A 17,717-nucleotide genomic window follows, 5' to 3' on the forward strand; every position below is an offset into this window, starting at 1 on the left:
GGGTGGGCAGAGGGGAGTGATAGGGAGAAAATTTGGAGCTCAAAATCTTGTGGAAATTAATGTTGAAAACTAAAATAAATAATAAATTAGAATTTTAAAAAAGAAAAAATATTAAAATATATATTTAAAAATGTATGAGTTAAGGTAGAACTAATTCACATGAAGTCAGCTAAGAAACTTCAGAATGGTGGTGATCTGGACCCTGAAACAAGAAAATTTAGGTGTAGAAGGAGTGCCCTCTTATATATTTAGCCTGTGCTTGGAATTTAGAGAGAGCAAAGGAGAACTGGAGGAGGACAGCAATATGATTTGGTTGAAACAGGGATGAGAAGAACAGTGAAAATGAGACTAGAAAGGTACGTTAGAAAAAAAAAAATTGTAGAGTGATTTAAATCCCAGATTAAGGGGTTTGTAGTTTATTCTTTTAAGAGTCAGTGGTATAGTGGAAAGGGAATCTAGACTTGCAGTCAGAAGGACCTGAGTTCCAATGTTAAGTTTGACATTCGCCATGTTGGTCCCCTAATGGCTACACACACACACACACACACACACACACACACACACATACACACACGTACCACGTGCTGTTCTATGGTGATCCCTTAGGGGCAAAGTTGAAGATCATTCTGTGCCAAGGCTCTGGACTCCTCATCTTTGCTTCTGGAAAACTGCTTCCCTTTCTGCCCAGTTATTTTTTGGGTGCTCCTTTTAAGGGATCTTGAGCGTACTGACTGGGAGCCTCCTACTACTATGGCATCTTTTTATTTAATTGGGGTGTAATCAGGACACCAAAGGCTTTCCACGTTGGGAGATGATGGAAGATCACATCCCTATTGGGCCCTGGCAAAGGAACTCCTGTTTTCCAATCTTGAAGTCATAAAACATGCAGAGGAGAACTGGTGCCCAGTCTAACTGGAAACTTGAAAGAATTCTTCTTAGAGCCCTGAGATAATCAGCTGCTAATGGGTTTTGTGTTTTAATCACAGCACTGGCATGAGATTCATTATATTTGAAAATGCCTTACCAAGGATCCCACATAGGAGCTGGGCATTTATGTGTGCTGAATGGATATTTTTATCTTGTTATCTTGATTAGAGGCAGAGAGGTGAATACAGGATGTATTAGGATGAGTCTGAATGAGGAGAGCTAGATAGGAATCCAGGCTCTACCACTTACTAGAGGAGAGGTACCAAACACTGCTGGCCACATGAGGCCCACAGCACTTACAAGTGTGACCTGAACCAGATTGAAATGTAGTTCCTCTCTGATTTTAATATGTTGATGTATTAATAAAACAGAAACATATTTCGTTTTCTAAGACAATACTTAGCCTGCAGGGATCCTTAGCAATGGGTTAGAAGCCACCATTTTTATTTGAGTTTGATATCTCTGTACTGGAGGTTGTGATGGTGGCCAAATTATTTGACTCCTCCAAAGCTTAGTTTTTGTGAGCAGCTAGGTGGCACAGTGGATAGTATGCTGGGCCTGGAGTCTGGAATACTTCATCTTCCTGAGTTCACATCTGGCCTTAGACACTTACTAGCTGTGTGACCCTGAACAAGTCACAACTCTGTCTCAGTTTCCTCATTTATCAAATGAACTGGAGAAGGAAATGGCAAATCTCTCCAGTGTCTTTGCCAAGAAAACCTCACATGGGGTAACGGAGAATCAGATGAAACTGAAACAACAAATGGTTTCCTTATCTGTAAAATAGGAATAATATCACTTGCATTAACTCTTTCCTAGTGCTATTGTGAAGAGAGCTTTTAAAAAATAAAAATAAGTTTTATTAATTCTGTTTTTTCTATATCATGAACATTTCTGGATATATTTTCATCCTCATCATATAGTGATCCTTCCATTTTTAACAAAGAAAAATTATTAAACAAGATCATCTAACATAGTGATCATAGTACCCCCCCCCCCCAACCTCTCCTCTCTACCATGGAAAGGAAGAAGTTCAATGCACTTTTTCATCTCTTCCTATTCCCTGGGTCCAAGATGGGATAGAAAAGTTCTTTGTTAAATGGTAAATCACTGTGGAAATATGAGCTTTCATTTCTAACCTGCCGACTTTTTCCTCCTTGCTTTCTAGTCAAAAGCAGGAAACACAATACAGGGGCCGCGATGCCCATCATATTTTTCCCCTTTGCTTTGTTCCCACAATCATCCCTGTCAGTCTCTGCTATCTTTGCATTCAACCCTGGCTAGAGGAGGAGACTGAACACACAAAAGTGGTTTTTTCCCCCTATTCTTCAAGATTTTGGGACCTCATAAATCACACTGACAGGTCACATGATGATGCTTCTTTCCTTTTCCAACGAGATTGAATGTGGAGCGGCGTGGAGGTTCCTGAGTAGGTTTGTGATCTTCCCCGGCACTTCGGCCTGGTGTGGCCTGCTCCAGCAGCCTCTTGTCTAGCCTCCTAACCCAACCAGGTGATGAGCTGTACCTGAGCAACCACGTGATGGAAAAGAAGAATTGGGTCCCAGGATCTCAGAATGGAATTTCAGTGCTTGCTATGGAACCCTGACAGTTAACAATAAGACTTGTCAGGATTACCTTTTTGTCCCCTCCTTGATGCAGGAGCAGCCTCGTTTTATCCCAGGGTTTAGCACATGAATCACTGCTTTTGTACATGATCAATGGTACTGCATGCATTTCCAGAGGACTGCCTCTGTCGCTGGCAACATTGGCTATTGAGCAGTATGGTTCCAAATCTGATGGCAGAGGCAGGGAGGGGGAATGATGCCCATTCTTCTGTGTGAGCCATTTGAAAAACCAGAAGCCTCAAAGGCAGTTGTTGTGTTCAGGGTTCGTACACTTAGATGTTATCATTTTTGATTCTTTAAGAGATGCAGGGGACTTAAGTTTCAGATCCAGCTGGTGATGGAGTGGAAAATGTATATACATAGGAGGAGAAGGAATACCCAATTAATGTTCCCTTTCTTTTGACACTTGGTGAGTATGCATGGATATCATGTTTTCCATCTTCAAACAATACTTTATTCAAGAGGGTCCAAAACCACCCTGTTTTGCTTCATATCTGCCTTGAGGTTACGCATGAGGCACTTTCTCTGTCAATGACTTTGTATGCCTCCAACAGGCACAAAAGGGAAGAAAATGTAAGTCAATTAACCTGTTATGAACTGTTCATCTGTGAAATCTGCATGATACTGAAAGAAAATCATTTCCAAAGGTCTGGAGACCATGAGGAGTGGTGAACTTCAGGTGTGCCCCTTTGGGAAAGCTGATAGGTAAAAAGTCAGGGTTTACACCAGAATGGTTATGGGATGATTCTTTATTTGATTGAAAGCCTCCCTATAGGATTCCTTTAGCTGGAAAACTCTTCTAGCATTTTTGAAATAGGATGAGATCTGAAAAGTGTTGATGTGTATACAGGCTTTTAAGAAACACAGCTAGAATTAATTGGAGAAGGTTAGCTCTGGAAGAGATCTTAGAGAGACCAGCCAGCACAACTTTCTCATTTTATTTTACAAACATACTAAATGAGGTCCAGAAAGAGGGTATTTGCCTCGTTTAAGGTAGTACATTTAATTAGTGGTAGAACTGGTACTACGATGCATGCATCTGTAGTGTGGTACTTAAACAAAAAAAGATCCATTGCACAGGATTCCATGTTTCTCCCATGATCCCTTTGATTCAGAGTTGTCTGCTGAGGCAAAGTTGCTTTCTTCCTCCTGCCTCTCTCCATACTGGCATCCCTATCCATCTCAGCCTTATCCTTTTGTGTTCTGTGTCCTCTTGTGACCCCTCATTCCATTGGGCCTTCTGGAACCCCTGCTCCCAGTCAACAAACTTAACCTGACTCTAAATCTCAAAAATCTGCCTCCTTCTGGGTGATCCTGTATTGCTGGTACCCCTCTCCAGCATTAGGGGCTTCTTCTCTAACCCTAATTCCCTCCTTCCCCTGTCACTCCCCACGTACTACCTCCCTCTCTCCACCAGACCAGGAGGAAGAAGAGAGGTATAACTTTCTCTCAATTGCCACTTCCAGAATTTCCCTTTGCCACTGTCACTGGCAACCTCTCTTGTTCAGAGGTTCATTCAATCTGTCTTTATCACTCAGTCCAGATCCTTGAAGTAGTCTTCTAATGGACTCTGGGTCGTTCTCTTTCCTTTCTCAAAGAGTTTAATACCTCCCTTTTAGTCTTATTCTCCACCATTCTTCTTTTGCCATTCCTTTAACCTCCTCTTCCTCTTATAGCCAATCAGTTACCATGTCTTGCGGATTTGACTTCAAAAAAATCTTTTGCATCTGTCCTTTTCTTTTCATCATTCTTGCATCCACCACCCTGGTTCAGTCCCTTGTCATGTCCTGCCCGCTGAATTCTAATTGGCCTCCCTGCCTCAAGAGTCTCTCCTCTCTAATCTGCCCTCTTTATAATTGCCCAAGGGGTATTCTTAAAACACAGGACTAATCATATTATTTTCTGACTCAAAAAGCTCTGGTTCTTCCCTTTTATCTATAGGGATGAGTAAATGAAAAAAAAAGATTTATTAAGTACTTACTATGTACCAAGCTAGGACAACTAGATGGTGCAGTGGGTAGAGTGCGGGGCCTGGAGTCAGGAAGAGTCATCTTCTTGAGTTCAAATCTGACCTCAGACTCTTATTATCCATGTTACTCTGGGCAGGTACCTTAACCCTCTTTTTCTTAGTTGCTCATCTATAAAAATGAACAGGAGAAGGAAATGGCAAACCACTCCAGAATCTTTGCCAAGAAAACCCCAAGTGGGGGTCACAAAAAGTCAGAAATGACTGAAAAATGACTGAGCAAATGTGCCAAGCATTGGGAACATAAATAAAAAAAAGATAGATAGACCCTTCTTTTATGGAACTCACATGGATAATTGGTAGAGACAACGTATAAAAGAAAGGTCAGCTTCTGAGTAGATGAAAAGTCCATTACTCCTAAGGATGCAGTGGTGGGACAGATGGCAAAGCCCAGAGGTCCTTAGGTTACTTAAGTAGTTAAGATGATAGTGTTAGGGGGATGACAGGCATAAAGGCAGGGCAGATGGCGAGGCCTGGTGGGTCTTCATCTCATCAGAACAAATGGAATTATTGACTTTTATCTCATTCAGACACTGAGTAGTCAAGCAGCCCAGGCAAGGGATATGAGAAAGACATAGGAAGAATACGAGCTCCTCTGTAGCGTAGCCTTCAAACTACCTTTTCAAGTTTTATAACACATGATTTCCTTTCAAACACTGTACATTCAAGCCAAGTTGGTCGGCTTGCAGCTCTTCATACCTGACATTGTCTCTGTGCCTCTTCGTAAAGTCACTTCCTTCAGGATTCAGTTTACATGCCACCTCCTGCATGAGGACTCTCCTGATCTGCCCAGGTATTGGGCCCTTCCCTCCTCACATTTACTTTGCATGCGTTCTGTAAGTTGCTTGGCACGGTAGAATGGAGGGTAGGTGGTACTTAATTTTTCTCTTTTTGTCCCCAGAATCTTAGAGTGTTCCTGGCACGTAGTCAAATGCTTAATAATTGCTTCATTGATACTTGAGGACTTCGATATACGTTCTGTAAATTTTGTTCTCATGAAGCCTGCCATAGAGAAGCAATAAGGTTAAAGGGAAAGAATTTGGATGACCATGGACACCTCATCTCTCTGCACTTCAGTTTCAGCATCTCTAATGGGGATAATAGTATCTCTAGCACTTATGACACTAAGCTATTGTGAGAACCAAAGCAAATGATTTGATAAGTGTATGTCCTTCATGAACATTTTCTCACCATATAAATGCCAAGTATTTTATTTCTGTCTAAATCTTATATAAGTATTATTTTTTTTTTTGTAGTTACAGCTATCCATCTTGATAAAGTCAGTCTTCAGTTATATTGTGTCTGGTCTCTTCTGGATAACTTTGAATGGACCCAAGGATATAGTAGTAGATTTGGCCTCTACAAAATTGATTTTGAAGACTCAGCTCTACCTCAAGTTCCTTACAAATCAGCGATGGAGTATGCCAAGGTCATCCAGAGTAATGGAGTCAAAAGACCCCTGTAGAAATGGTGATCTGGGAAAACTCATGCTTGGAGAAAAAGTCCTTCATACCTACATAAGAATACTCTGGACAGTCCCCATGGAGCAGAGTTTATAATCAAATCACATTACTATCTACATGCTAAAGCACATTCAAGGTTATGGATATCTATAAGAATAAAGGAAGCTTCTTGACTAGAAGTTCTATATACTAATGTAATCATAGGTCTAGTCCAAAAAATATTGATTGATGACTTTGAATGACATCCTTAGTTACGTGTTAATTCTTATTCTAACTTTTTCTCCAACAGGATATGTGGTATGTTGCTTTTTCTTTAATTGTTTGAGATATTACAGAATTTCATCTGTGGAAGGGATTTGAGAGGTAATTTAATCCCACCTCCTCATTTTTTCATTATTCAAAGTATTATAGAATTTTTCACATGTAAGAGACCTTAGAGAACATTTAACCCATTTTAGCCATTTAACCCTACCCCTTCTTCTCCCACGCCATGCAAGATATTACAGAATTTTACATGTAGAAGGGATCTTAACATTTAACCCCATATCCTCTACTGAAGAAAATATGAACCAGAGATATGAAATAATTTTCTCAAGGTCACAAAGCAGTGGACCTAGGGCTTGAACTCTAGGCTCCTGACTCCTGGGCTGTCTGCACTATATCAGTAATTTCCAACCTGTGGCCGTGGAATGTAAACAAAAAGAGTCCGTCAGTCCACATGCAATTCTGTAAATAAACAAACAGCTTCTACAGAGTAAGTCAATTATGCACACACATATCTCACTATTTTTTGAATGTAAGAAGATGCTATTGTGACTGTTACGGTTTGATTTAAAGCTTTACTGGATTCATAGTACTCTTTGATTATCATCTGTTTTCTTAGCCAATGAGTATTTTCACATCTGGATCTGGATATGACATGTGTAAAAAGAGTTAACATGCTTGAATGAGTTGGGAACAATTATTCCATGCCAAGGAAATTCTTCTTTTGAAAGAACAGAATGGAAAAGGATTTATCAATTTTTGGAATAAAATAAATTTGCAGAGTATAAAAGCCTAAACGAAAATTGTTCATCAATTACAAAGGGGAAAAAAATTGCAGAAATGGTGGATTGTAGAAATGAATGTATATTTAAAGTGTGACTGTTCACAAACCAGCTGAAGCCTACCTATGGGAAGTGGGCATTGACTTCTTTCTTCATCTAGTGTCTCTTTACCGGCTCTCTGGCTATAAAAACTGTCCTGAAAGGACCTTACTATTTTCATTCTTGATCTTGATGACATTTAAATAAAATCTGTGAGTAGGCACATTATTATTACACATAGATATCCTACTTATGGGATAATTCTGTTAAAAAATTTGAGAGCTTTCCTATGTTCCATTGTTGTTTGAAAAAAAAAAAAAAAGATAGACCTTACTGTAGCTCACCAGAGTTTGAGGAAATGCAGTCTCTTTCTTTCTCCCTTTCTCTCTCTCTCTCCAAAAAAAATTCTTTAAGGCCAAAGGAAATTAATTATATAATATATGATTAATATCAACAGAGCTGTTAACTAGTGTCTTAATAGAGTTGTTGGAATCCTGTCAACTATGGCAAACTCAGATGGGTGGATTCCTTATACCGTGATCTGATTTAGACCACGTCTCCTCCTAGACCTGCTTGGAAGTTGGACTATCACTTTGTCTGTACTCAACATCATGTAAATATGAGTAACTCCTGCCCTCGTGCAGCATGGCATCTGTCTGTATATCTGTAGGTTCTTCTGAGAGTGGATCATGGTTAGACAATTGCTGTTTGTCCCTGGACTCCTCAAGAGCTGACCCACCCTTCTAACTAGGTCTTCTTCCACCTAACTAGTTCCTTATCCTAGAACAGATTTGCCAGGAACTGAGAATGTCCCTCTTGGTGGTGGATATTGAAGTGGGAGGGTGCATACCTTTTTGGATTGCCATACAGAGACAAAATTCTCAATGGTCTTGCCCTAGGTATAACAACAACAATAAGCATTTATTAAGTTGTTCCTGTAACTTGGGTACTGTGCTAAACACTGGTTCTACAAAGAAAGGCAAAAATTGTCCCTACTCATATGACCTTGGAGTAGACAGCTTTTTATAATTTTCAGAGAGGGACGAGAAATCAGTTGACATGTAACCTGCCTTTGTAAAGCTTACAATGTAAGATAGATGACAAAGTGATGGAAGGAGTTAGTGAGCGCATTTATTAAAGAGTATTAAATCCAACCTGCCCCATTTTACAGAAAAAGAAGTTGAGGCAAAGAAATTTGCAGTGACTTGCAAAACATTATAATTCTACTGTCTGCTCTCCTGCTCATAATACTTCTCTCCAGCTTGTCTTTCTACCTTTCATTGTATTACATTTAAAAAACAAACTAAAAACCTCTTTGAGCATTTTCTTGTACCACAGAAATACTGTAAAGACCCTTGGACTCAAGAGTCAAAACCCTTGGCTTTAAGTACTGTTGCCAGTTGTTTGGATATAGGCAAGTCATTTTCCCTCCCAGCCTCAGTTCCCTCATCTATAAAAGGGGAATTCTAAAACTTCTTATTTCACAGGGTTGATGTAAGAAAAGTGCTTCATAAACTCTAAAGATGTAGAAATACAAGCTCTTATTGTTACTCTTCATCATTTGCATATTTTATCTTCACAGTTAGATTATAAACTCTTTGAGAGAGGAGACATTGTTTTATGTTGTACTTTCCTAGTATGTCTCACATTATCTAAGAAAATGTACATGGTAGTTGTGAGATAAATGCTTGCTACACATATCTACCAAGAGAATGTTGCTAAGAACCCTCTGTGGCTAAAGTGATTATATTTAATTCAATTCAGCACCCATAGATTAAATTCCTACTGTGTTCAAGGCACTAAACTACACACTGACTATATAAAAAAGAAAAATGAAACATTTCCTGCCTTCAAGGTACTTACCTTCTGCTAGGAAGAACACAGTTAGTATGCACATAAATATCATAAAAAATAGAATGATAGAAGGGAAAAGAACCAGCAACCCACAGAAAATATGAGAAAAAGAGAACAGTTTCAGCTGAGAAGATCAGAGGGAGGGTTCACTGGGGAAGCATATTCATGTCAGCCTCATAACTCTTAGCTTCCCACTCTCATTTTGGCATGTCCTCTTCATTTCCAATCCTCAGAATGTTCCAGAACTCATTAACAAGGTGGGAGTGGTGACACTCCAACTCCTAAAGAGCCAAACCCTTGGGAAATCTCCGTTTGTTCATGGGAGACCGTACCATGATCCCTTTCCAGCCACCTTCACTTCATCATTTCTCTTACTTGAAAGTTATAGAATGGGTCCTTTGGAAGCATTTAATTGGTTGGTGAATCTAGGTCTTATGAGTTTTGTGGCTGTCTGTATTCCCATTCCACTCCCATGACCAGGGAGTTTAGGGACAACTTTGCCGCTTTGGACATTCTTGTTGGGAGTGGAGTGATGATTCTTATGGGTCTGTCATGCCACGTTTCTGCATTTTCAGTTGGTTTCTGAGTAGCTTTCATGTTTGCACTTGGGTAACACCAACAACGCAAGCACCTTAGTGACTTTGGACCAAGAGAAAGAGAAATGACTATCCTGGAGCTGCTGGGGAAAATTATAGTAAGATAAAAACAGTATCTAAAGGAAATTCCATTATATCTTTGCCAATGGTTGTTTATTTTTATTGTTCAATGAGACATTATCTTACAATTTGTGTTCACTCAAAAGCCCAGTTCAACATCTTATTTCATTCCTTTCCTATCCAGCCCATCTTTTTTTTATTTTCACAATGTATTTTATTTACAATTTATGTGCCCTCATATTATTGTGCAAGACAACTCAGTTTTCATTTTAATTAGGGTGTTATTTTGAATATTATTTATCCTACAGGGGATATTTACAAGTTTTTACAACAATACAAATGATCTCCGCATTTTTTCCACCAAAAAAAAAAAGAAAGAAAATTAATATTCACGCTGTAAATAAAATGCCCTGTCACATTTGGTCTACCAGGTGAAATAAACATCCTGGATGCTGGCACACAGACTTCTTCAACGTGCATTGGCCATCTGCAGCTCTCTGTTGGGCTTTAAAGGCCAACTCTCCCTTCCAAAGATTGATCAGACAAAGGGCGACTCACTAATTAGTACTCTAAATTGGTATTGCCATGAGGTTAAAGCAAGGGAAGTGGGGAGGGTAGACAACAGCCCCTGCAGTATTTCAATTGATGTTACTTTTAATTGTTCAAATTAGCATTTGAGAGTAAGATTGATTGGCTTTTGACAGTCAGAAAAAAAGTAAACCTGAAGTTTTTTATATATGAAAATGGAAATTGTTAATTATTCTTTAAAATGACATAGATCTTAAGCTTAGGAATCCAGAAAGTCCATTGAGTACAGTAAAGCTTATGGTTTTAAGTATCTTTGATCCAAGGGAAAACTTCTATATTAGCCCTGTGAATTGGACTCATTTTTTTATTTTTATTTTTTCTTTGTGAGTATTTGAAATGTGATACAAGCTCCTCCTACTTACAAAGAGAAGATACTTTAGACATTTTTTATTTGAGATGTTTCAGAATAGTTTAAAAACTTTTTTAAAAGAGCAGTAATTTTTCATTTGGCTACATATTACATAGTTCCCTTAATTCTTGTTGATGCTAATAGAAATTGTCCACCCAACCTTGTAGTAAGGCCAAGAACTTCTGAGCTTTCGTCAAGGAAACCATAAAGGAGAGGGTTGGCGATAGCGGTACTTGTCAAAATGCCTGTCAGATATCTGTAATCTTGGAATTAGTATTTGGCTAGTAGCTTTCAATTATGTTTCAGATGAGAGAATCACAAAAACATATGTAATATACTGGAAAAAAACATCCATAACATCCAATGACCAAAAAAGAAGATTTACAGGATAATCCTTAAAGACCAATTCTATTAGCGCCATGCAAGAAGAAAATAGAACAATGGGTTTCGTTACTGGGAGAGCCAAATATAAATCAAGCAGGATGGAATTACTACTGTTAATTACTAGCTCTCTGCCTCACCTAGAGAACAATATTCATTACTGATCACAATATTTTAGAATCTAAATGTCCTGGGAGGGATATTGTGCAGAAGCACAAAATAGGATGAGTTTTATAGAATACAGTAAGAAGAAATTTTAAGAAAGCTGAAACTTTAAAGTGGCCTTTAGAATAATTGTAGGCCATGTCTGAAAGAGGAGAGGGAGTAGGGAACTGATATGAGAGGGTTAGACAGGATTTACCACCTGTTAATATATTAGCATGCCATTATTCGATGTGAAGAATTCTTAAATTTCACTCTTCTTATGTGGGTGCTGAGGCTGCTTAATGGATAAAATACTGGGCTTAGAGTCAGGAAGATATGAGATCGAATCCTGCCTCAGTCTTTCACTAGTTGTATGACCCTGAGGCACTCATTAACTTGTGTTACTTTTAGTTTCCTCATTCTTGTTTGTAAAATGGGGATAACTCACAGGATTGTTGATCAAATGAGATAATATATGTGGAAAATGCTTTATAAATCTAAATGCACCTATATAAATATCACCTATTATTTCTTTTTACAAGCTTTCTTGGCTCCTGTCATTATGTGATCATAGGATTTGAGCTGGAAGGGATCTTTAATGGACTTCCAATGCATCCCTCACATTTTATAGATGAGGATTCAGGCCAAGACATATGAAGGGACTTCAACCAGTGTCATAGGCAATATATAAATGGCAGAGCTGGGAGTTGTGTCTTCTGACTCCAAATTCACCATTCCATGTTTCTGGAGGGGATTATTTTCATTCAGAATGCTATCAGACCTTCTTGAAAATACTCCAATTGTTTTGCCCTGGCTTCTGTATATGATTTTTGATACTCACTGACCATTGCAATTGCCTTCTACCTTCTTGCAGTATCTTTGGTCTCTACTACTTCTGTACATTTCAATCTTTTTACTTTTAATTTTTTTGAGGCAATTGGGGTTAAATGATTTGCCCAGGGTTACACAGTGTCTGAGGTTGAATTTGAATATTTGAACTCAGGTCCTCCTGATTTCAGGACTGGTGCTCTATCCTCTGTCCTACCTAATCACCCTACCTTTAAATCTTTCTGAAGTACAGATCTAGTTATGTCACTTTCCTACTGAAGAATTTCGATGTTCCCCAAACTCAGTATTTCATTTGCATTCTCCATCCCTTTGAAATAGCAATCTGATATGCCTGGAATGAGCCCAATCTTCATTCTCACCTCTCAGAATTCCTAGCTGTCTTTAAGGCTCAATTCATGGGCTATTTCCTATAGGAAGCCTTTTCTTATAATTGTCTCTTCTTCCTCAAATTATCTGTCTTTGCTTATTCAGGCAAATGTTATATTTCCCCAGTTGAATACAAGCTCATTGAGGGCAGAGGCTGTTAATTCATTTTGTCTGTATCAGTATCTTGTTCCATTTCATTCAAGAGAAGTGGTGGCAATGAAAAACCAGAAGGGGGCACCAGGGAGCTGAGTCTCAGGACATATTCAAGGAAAACGAGTATCTGTAGCATACTAAGGGACACACAATGGAAAAGACAACACTTTTAGGCTATATACAAATGCCAAATAAGTGCAGTTAGATAAGTGAGATTCCATGAAGCTGGAATCAGTCAGGAAGGCAAGGACTGTCTTCACAGGAGTGATATTTGATTGAAACAATATTTGATTTAAGAATGGAGAAAATTAGCTGTAATAAGTCAGTCCATGGACACATTATTATGTGCCAGGAATTTTGATAGACCCTGGGTTACAAAGAATATAAAATAGCCTTTGCCCTCAAGGAGATTACATTCTAAAGGGAGAGAAAACACAAATCATTAGATATATGAGATGTATCCAGAGTAGACAGAAAGCAGTCTTGGGAGCCTTGGTGAGACTTGAGCTGAATCTTAAAGGAAGTCAGGGTAGCTAAGAGGCAGAGGTGGGCAGAAAAGTTTTCCAGCCATGAGGGCAGCCAGAGATAGGAGACAGAGTGTCATGAAAGGGACATCGAGTAAACTCATGTAATACATTCAAATGAGGAAGGAAGCCAAGTTGAGAAGGGAAGAAAGGGTTAAAGTAGAAAGGAAACTTACGGGCCAGGGATAAAACATCAGCAATGATGCTAAGGAAGGAGAACATGGAACATATTTAAAGAATAGTTTGGGGGTGGGATCAATTTTGCTAAAGGCAGAGGATTCACATAGGGATTCACGTAAGAAAGGTAGATGGGAGTCAGATTGTAGAGGGTTTCGACTGCCAGGCCAAGCTGTTTGGGTTTTATCCTATAGGCATTAGGGACTCAGCCACTGAAGGACTTTGAGAAGTGACATGCCATAATGATTAATAATGGCAATAGTGTGCAGTTTGATTTAGAATGCAGAGAATGGAGGAGAGTTCACCAGCTTGGAGGAGTGGCAGTGAGAATGAAAATATTACCAAGGAGGAAATAATTAGGACATGACCATACTTTGGATGGAGGAGAAATGGAGAAGGGAGAAGCCAAGAGAACCTCCTTCCTTCACTTCCTTCATTACATCTTCCTCTTTCTCCTTACTGCCTTTAAAAAAGGAAGGATCCGTAATAGTCACTGCTTGGCCCACCTGTTTCTAATTCTCTCACTTAGGGTTTCTCCCAGGTGTCAAGGGGTAAGAAGATCTATTTTTTTTTTTAATGTTTATTTATTTATTTTTAGTTTTCAACATTCATTCCATGAAATTTTGAGTTCCAGATTTTCTCCCTGTCTCTTCCCTTCCCCCTATCCCATAATGCCTTGCATTCTGATTGCCCCTACCCTCAATATACCCTCACTTCTATTACACCCTTCCTTTCCCTTATCCCCTTCTTCTCTCTTTTCTTGTAGGGCAAGATATGTTTCTATACTCCATTACCTATATTTCTTTTTTCCCAGTTGTATACAAGAACAATTCACAACATTCATTCCTAATACTTTGAATTCCAACTTCTCTCCTTTCTGCCCTCCCCACCCATCCCCATCAAGAAGGCAGGCAATTCAATATAGGCTATATATGTGTAGTTTTGCAAAAGACTTCCATAATAGTCATGTTGTATAAAGCTAACTATATTTCCCTCCATCCTACTCTGCCCTCCCATTTATTCTATTCTCTCATTTGACCTTGTCCCTCCCCAAAATTGTTTACTTCTGATTACTCCCTTTCCCATTTGCCTTCCCTTCTATCATCCCTCTCACCCCACTTGTCCCCTTCTCTCCTATACTTCTGTAGTGCAAGATACACTTTCATACATGTCATTCCCTCAAGCCAAATGTGAAGAGAGTAAGCTTCCCTTTTTCCCTCTCACATCCTCCCTTTTCTCCCCAACTGAAGAAGCTTTTTCTTGCCTCCATGATGAGTGATAATTTACCCCATTCCATTTCTCCCTTTCTCCTACCAGTATATTTATCTCTCACCCCTCAATATTATTTTATTTTTTTAGGTATCATTCTTTCTTATTCAGTTCACCTTTGTTCTCTCTCTCTCTCTCTCTCTCTCTCTCTCTCTCTCTCTCTCTCTCTCTCTCTGTGTGTGTGTGTGTGTGTGTGTGTGTGTGTGTGTATAATCCCTCCAATTACCCAAATACTGAGAAAAGTCTCAAGAATTACAAATATTATCTTTCCATGTAGGAATGTAAACAGTTCAACTTTAGAAAGTCCTTTATGTTTACTCTTTCCTGTTTACCTTTTCATGCTTCTCGATTCTTGTATTTGAAAGTAAAACTTTCTTTTCAGTTCTGGTTTTTTCATCAAGAATACTTGAAAGTTCTCTGTTGCATTGGATGACATTTTTTCCTCTGAAGTATTATACTCAGTTTTTCTGGGTAGGTGACTCTTGGTTTTAATCCCAGTTCCTTTGACTTCTGGAATATCATATTCCAAGCCCTGAGATCCCTTAATGTAGAAACTGCCAGATCCTGTGTTATCCTGATTGTATTTCCACAATACTCAAACTGTTTCTTTCTGGCTGCTTGCAACATTTTCTCTTTGACCTGGGAACTCTGGGAATTTGGCTACAATATCCCTAGGAGTTTCTCTTTTCAGATCACTTTCAGGAGGTGATTGGTGGATTCTTTTAATATATATTTTGCCCTCTGGTTCCATAATATCATGACAGGTTTCCTTGATAATTTCATGAAAGATGATATCTAGGTTCTTTTTTTGATCATGGCTTTCAGGTAGTCCCATAATTTTAAATTGTCTTTCCTGGATTTATTTTCCAGGTCAGTCATTTTTCCAATGAGATATTTCACATTATCTTCTATTTTTTCATTCTTTTGGTTTTGTAATTTCTTGGTTTCTCATAAAGTCATTAGCTTCCTTCTGTTCCATTCTAATTTTTAAAGTACTATTTTCTTCAGTGAGCTTTTGAACCTCCTTTTCCATTTGGCTAATTCTGCTTTGTAAAGCCTTCTTCTCCTCATTGGCTTTTTGAACCTCTTTTGCCAATTGAGTTAGCCTATTTTTAAAGATGTTATTTTCTTCAGCATTTTTTGGGTCTTCTTTAGCAAGCTCTTGACTTGCTTTTCATGATTTTTCTTGCATTGCTCTCATTTCTTTTCCCAATTTTTCCTCCACTTCTGTTACTTGATTTTCAAAATCCTTTTTGAGCTCTTCTATGGCCTGAGACTATTGCATATTTATTTTGGAGGTTTTGGACACAGAAGCCTTGACTTCATCTGCTGTTATGCTTTGTTCTTCCTCATCTGAAAGGATGGAAGAAAATACCTGTTCACCAAGAAAGTAACCTTCTATAGTCTTATTTTTTTCTCTCTTATTTTTTTTTTTGGCATTTTTCCAGCCAGTTGACTTTTGAGACCTTTGTTGAGAGGAGAGTGTATTCTTGGACCTGTAAGTTCTCAGTTCCTCCAAGGTGGCACAATCAAGGGAGAGATGTTTACTCCTCTCTTGAGCTGCACACTGGTCTGGGAGAAACCAAAAACTTTTCTGTCCAGAATTTGCAAATGAATTCCCTCACCACAGTTGCCTCCAGCTCCACCACCAGTGCTCCTCCTCACCCCTGGGTGGAGCTCAGGGCTGAGAATCAGATCAGTGGTTCAATTCCCCCAGGGGCTTTAGGCAGAGGTCTCCCAGGGCTGCCATTCAGGGCTGAGATTCTATCAGCTCTTCAATTCCCCCAGGGACTCTAGATGGAGGGCTCTGAAAATGGCAGCTGCCTCTGCAGTACCTGCTGCCAGAGGTCCAGAATATGCTCCCCTCTCCTGGGTGAAGGAGCCCTCCCACTGACCTTTAAAGCTGTCTGTGGCATTTGTAGGTTGAGGAATCTGGGAACTGCTGCTGGAAGCACCCTGAATCTTGTTCTGGGTCCTGTCCCTGCTGCTCCATGCTGGTCTGTGCTCTGCATTGCTCTGTGCTTCACACTGGTCTGCCAAGATCTATTTTTTTTAAAGGTTCTAGATCTCTATCCTTTTAGCACAATTTGAACTAAAACAAGATACGTCAGCAGCTAAAAAATTTCCTTCACACAATAAAAGATGCTAGGTCCTTAAATTTTTCCCTCATAGTATTATTTCTAAACCAGATAACAATAATATCTAGTATTTATATAACTTAAAATTTGCAGAAATAACCTATCTCATTTTTTTCTTTACACAGTAACAGTAGCTAACATTTGTATAGCACTTCAAGATCTGCAAAGCACTTTATTAACATTATTTCATGTGATCCTCACAACAATTCTGGGAGGTAGGTTCTATCATTCTCCCCATTTTACAGATGAGCAATTTCTACCAGAATGATTGGTGACTGACACCTGAATATTTTCCTCCCAGGATAATAATGCCACTCCTGCTAGCTGTTTTTCCCCAAGTGAGTAGGTGAAGTCTGCAAGCTGGTTGGACAAAGTCAAGAGTGGAAGTGGAAAAGGACCTATTTCAGGAGAGGGGAACCTGTAGGCTTGAGGTCACATGTGGCCATCTGGATCCTTTGAAATTCAGTCAAAAGGCTGCACTTAAAGATCTAGAAGGCCTCATGTGACCTCAAGCCCACAGGTTTCCTACCCCTGAAATAGGTCCCCATTTTCTTGGGGAGTGTTCACACAGCTTCCTCCACCAGATACATAGATAATTCGAGCAGAAGGGACCTTTAGTTCAATCATCTTCTAAATTAGAAGTGAAGAAAATGAGGTACAGAAAAGTGAAGTGATTTGATAAAAATCATAGCAATTTAGTGACAGCAGCAGAAATGGAACTAGACCCCACATTTCCTGTGTCACACAGTGGTGATGTCTGATATATTCAGAAAAACAGAAGATGTGGAATAAGAAGACCTGGGTTTGGATCCTGGCTCTGCTATTTAGTGGTTGTGTGACTTTGTATAAATAACTTCTGGGTTCTGGGCCTCAGTTTCCAAATGCATAAAATGAACATATTAGATCAAGAGATTTTTCATGTCCCTTCCATTTTTAAAACCCAAGGTAATTATTATCTCAATAACAACAAAACTTTTCAATTACCTGAAATATAATTTGTGCTTTTCTGGCATGAATCTGGAAACCTGGAGTTACCTCTGGGCCATGATGATGTATTGGAGTAGCATACCATCCTCCTCCTCCTCCTCCTCTTAGTCCTACTATAACAGCTACTACTACTATTACTATTACTACAACTATTAC

At 39.1% G+C, this 17,717-nt stretch overlaps 1 protein-coding gene across 5 annotated transcripts in view; it reads left to right on the forward strand.

Moving 5' to 3' along the window:
- Window positions 1-17,717, forward strand: part of LOC140511308 (cytosolic beta-glucosidase-like) — a 408,352-nt gene that overhangs the window by 252,311 nt on the left and 138,324 nt on the right. For 3 of the 5 annotated variants that reach the window (XM_072620370.1, XM_072620369.1, XM_072620372.1), the window contains one exon: window positions 5,835-7,095. The exons of 1 other annotated variant lie outside the window; for it this stretch is intronic. In XM_072620370.1, coding sequence (XP_072476471.1) covers window positions 5,835-6,043 — 209 coding nt within the window. In that variant the 3' untranslated portion in view covers window positions 6,044-7,095. Of the gene's footprint in view, window positions 1-5,834; window positions 7,096-17,717 lie in introns of those variants that run through there. One more of the 5 variants, XR_011969491.1, reaches the window with a different exon arrangement.

The sequence above is a fragment of the Notamacropus eugenii genome, chromosome 6 (genome assembly GCF_028372415.1).
Source record: "Notamacropus eugenii isolate mMacEug1 chromosome 6, mMacEug1.pri_v2, whole genome shotgun sequence".
In the NCBI taxonomy this organism is placed as follows: domain Eukaryota; kingdom Metazoa; phylum Chordata; class Mammalia; order Diprotodontia; family Macropodidae; genus Notamacropus; species Notamacropus eugenii.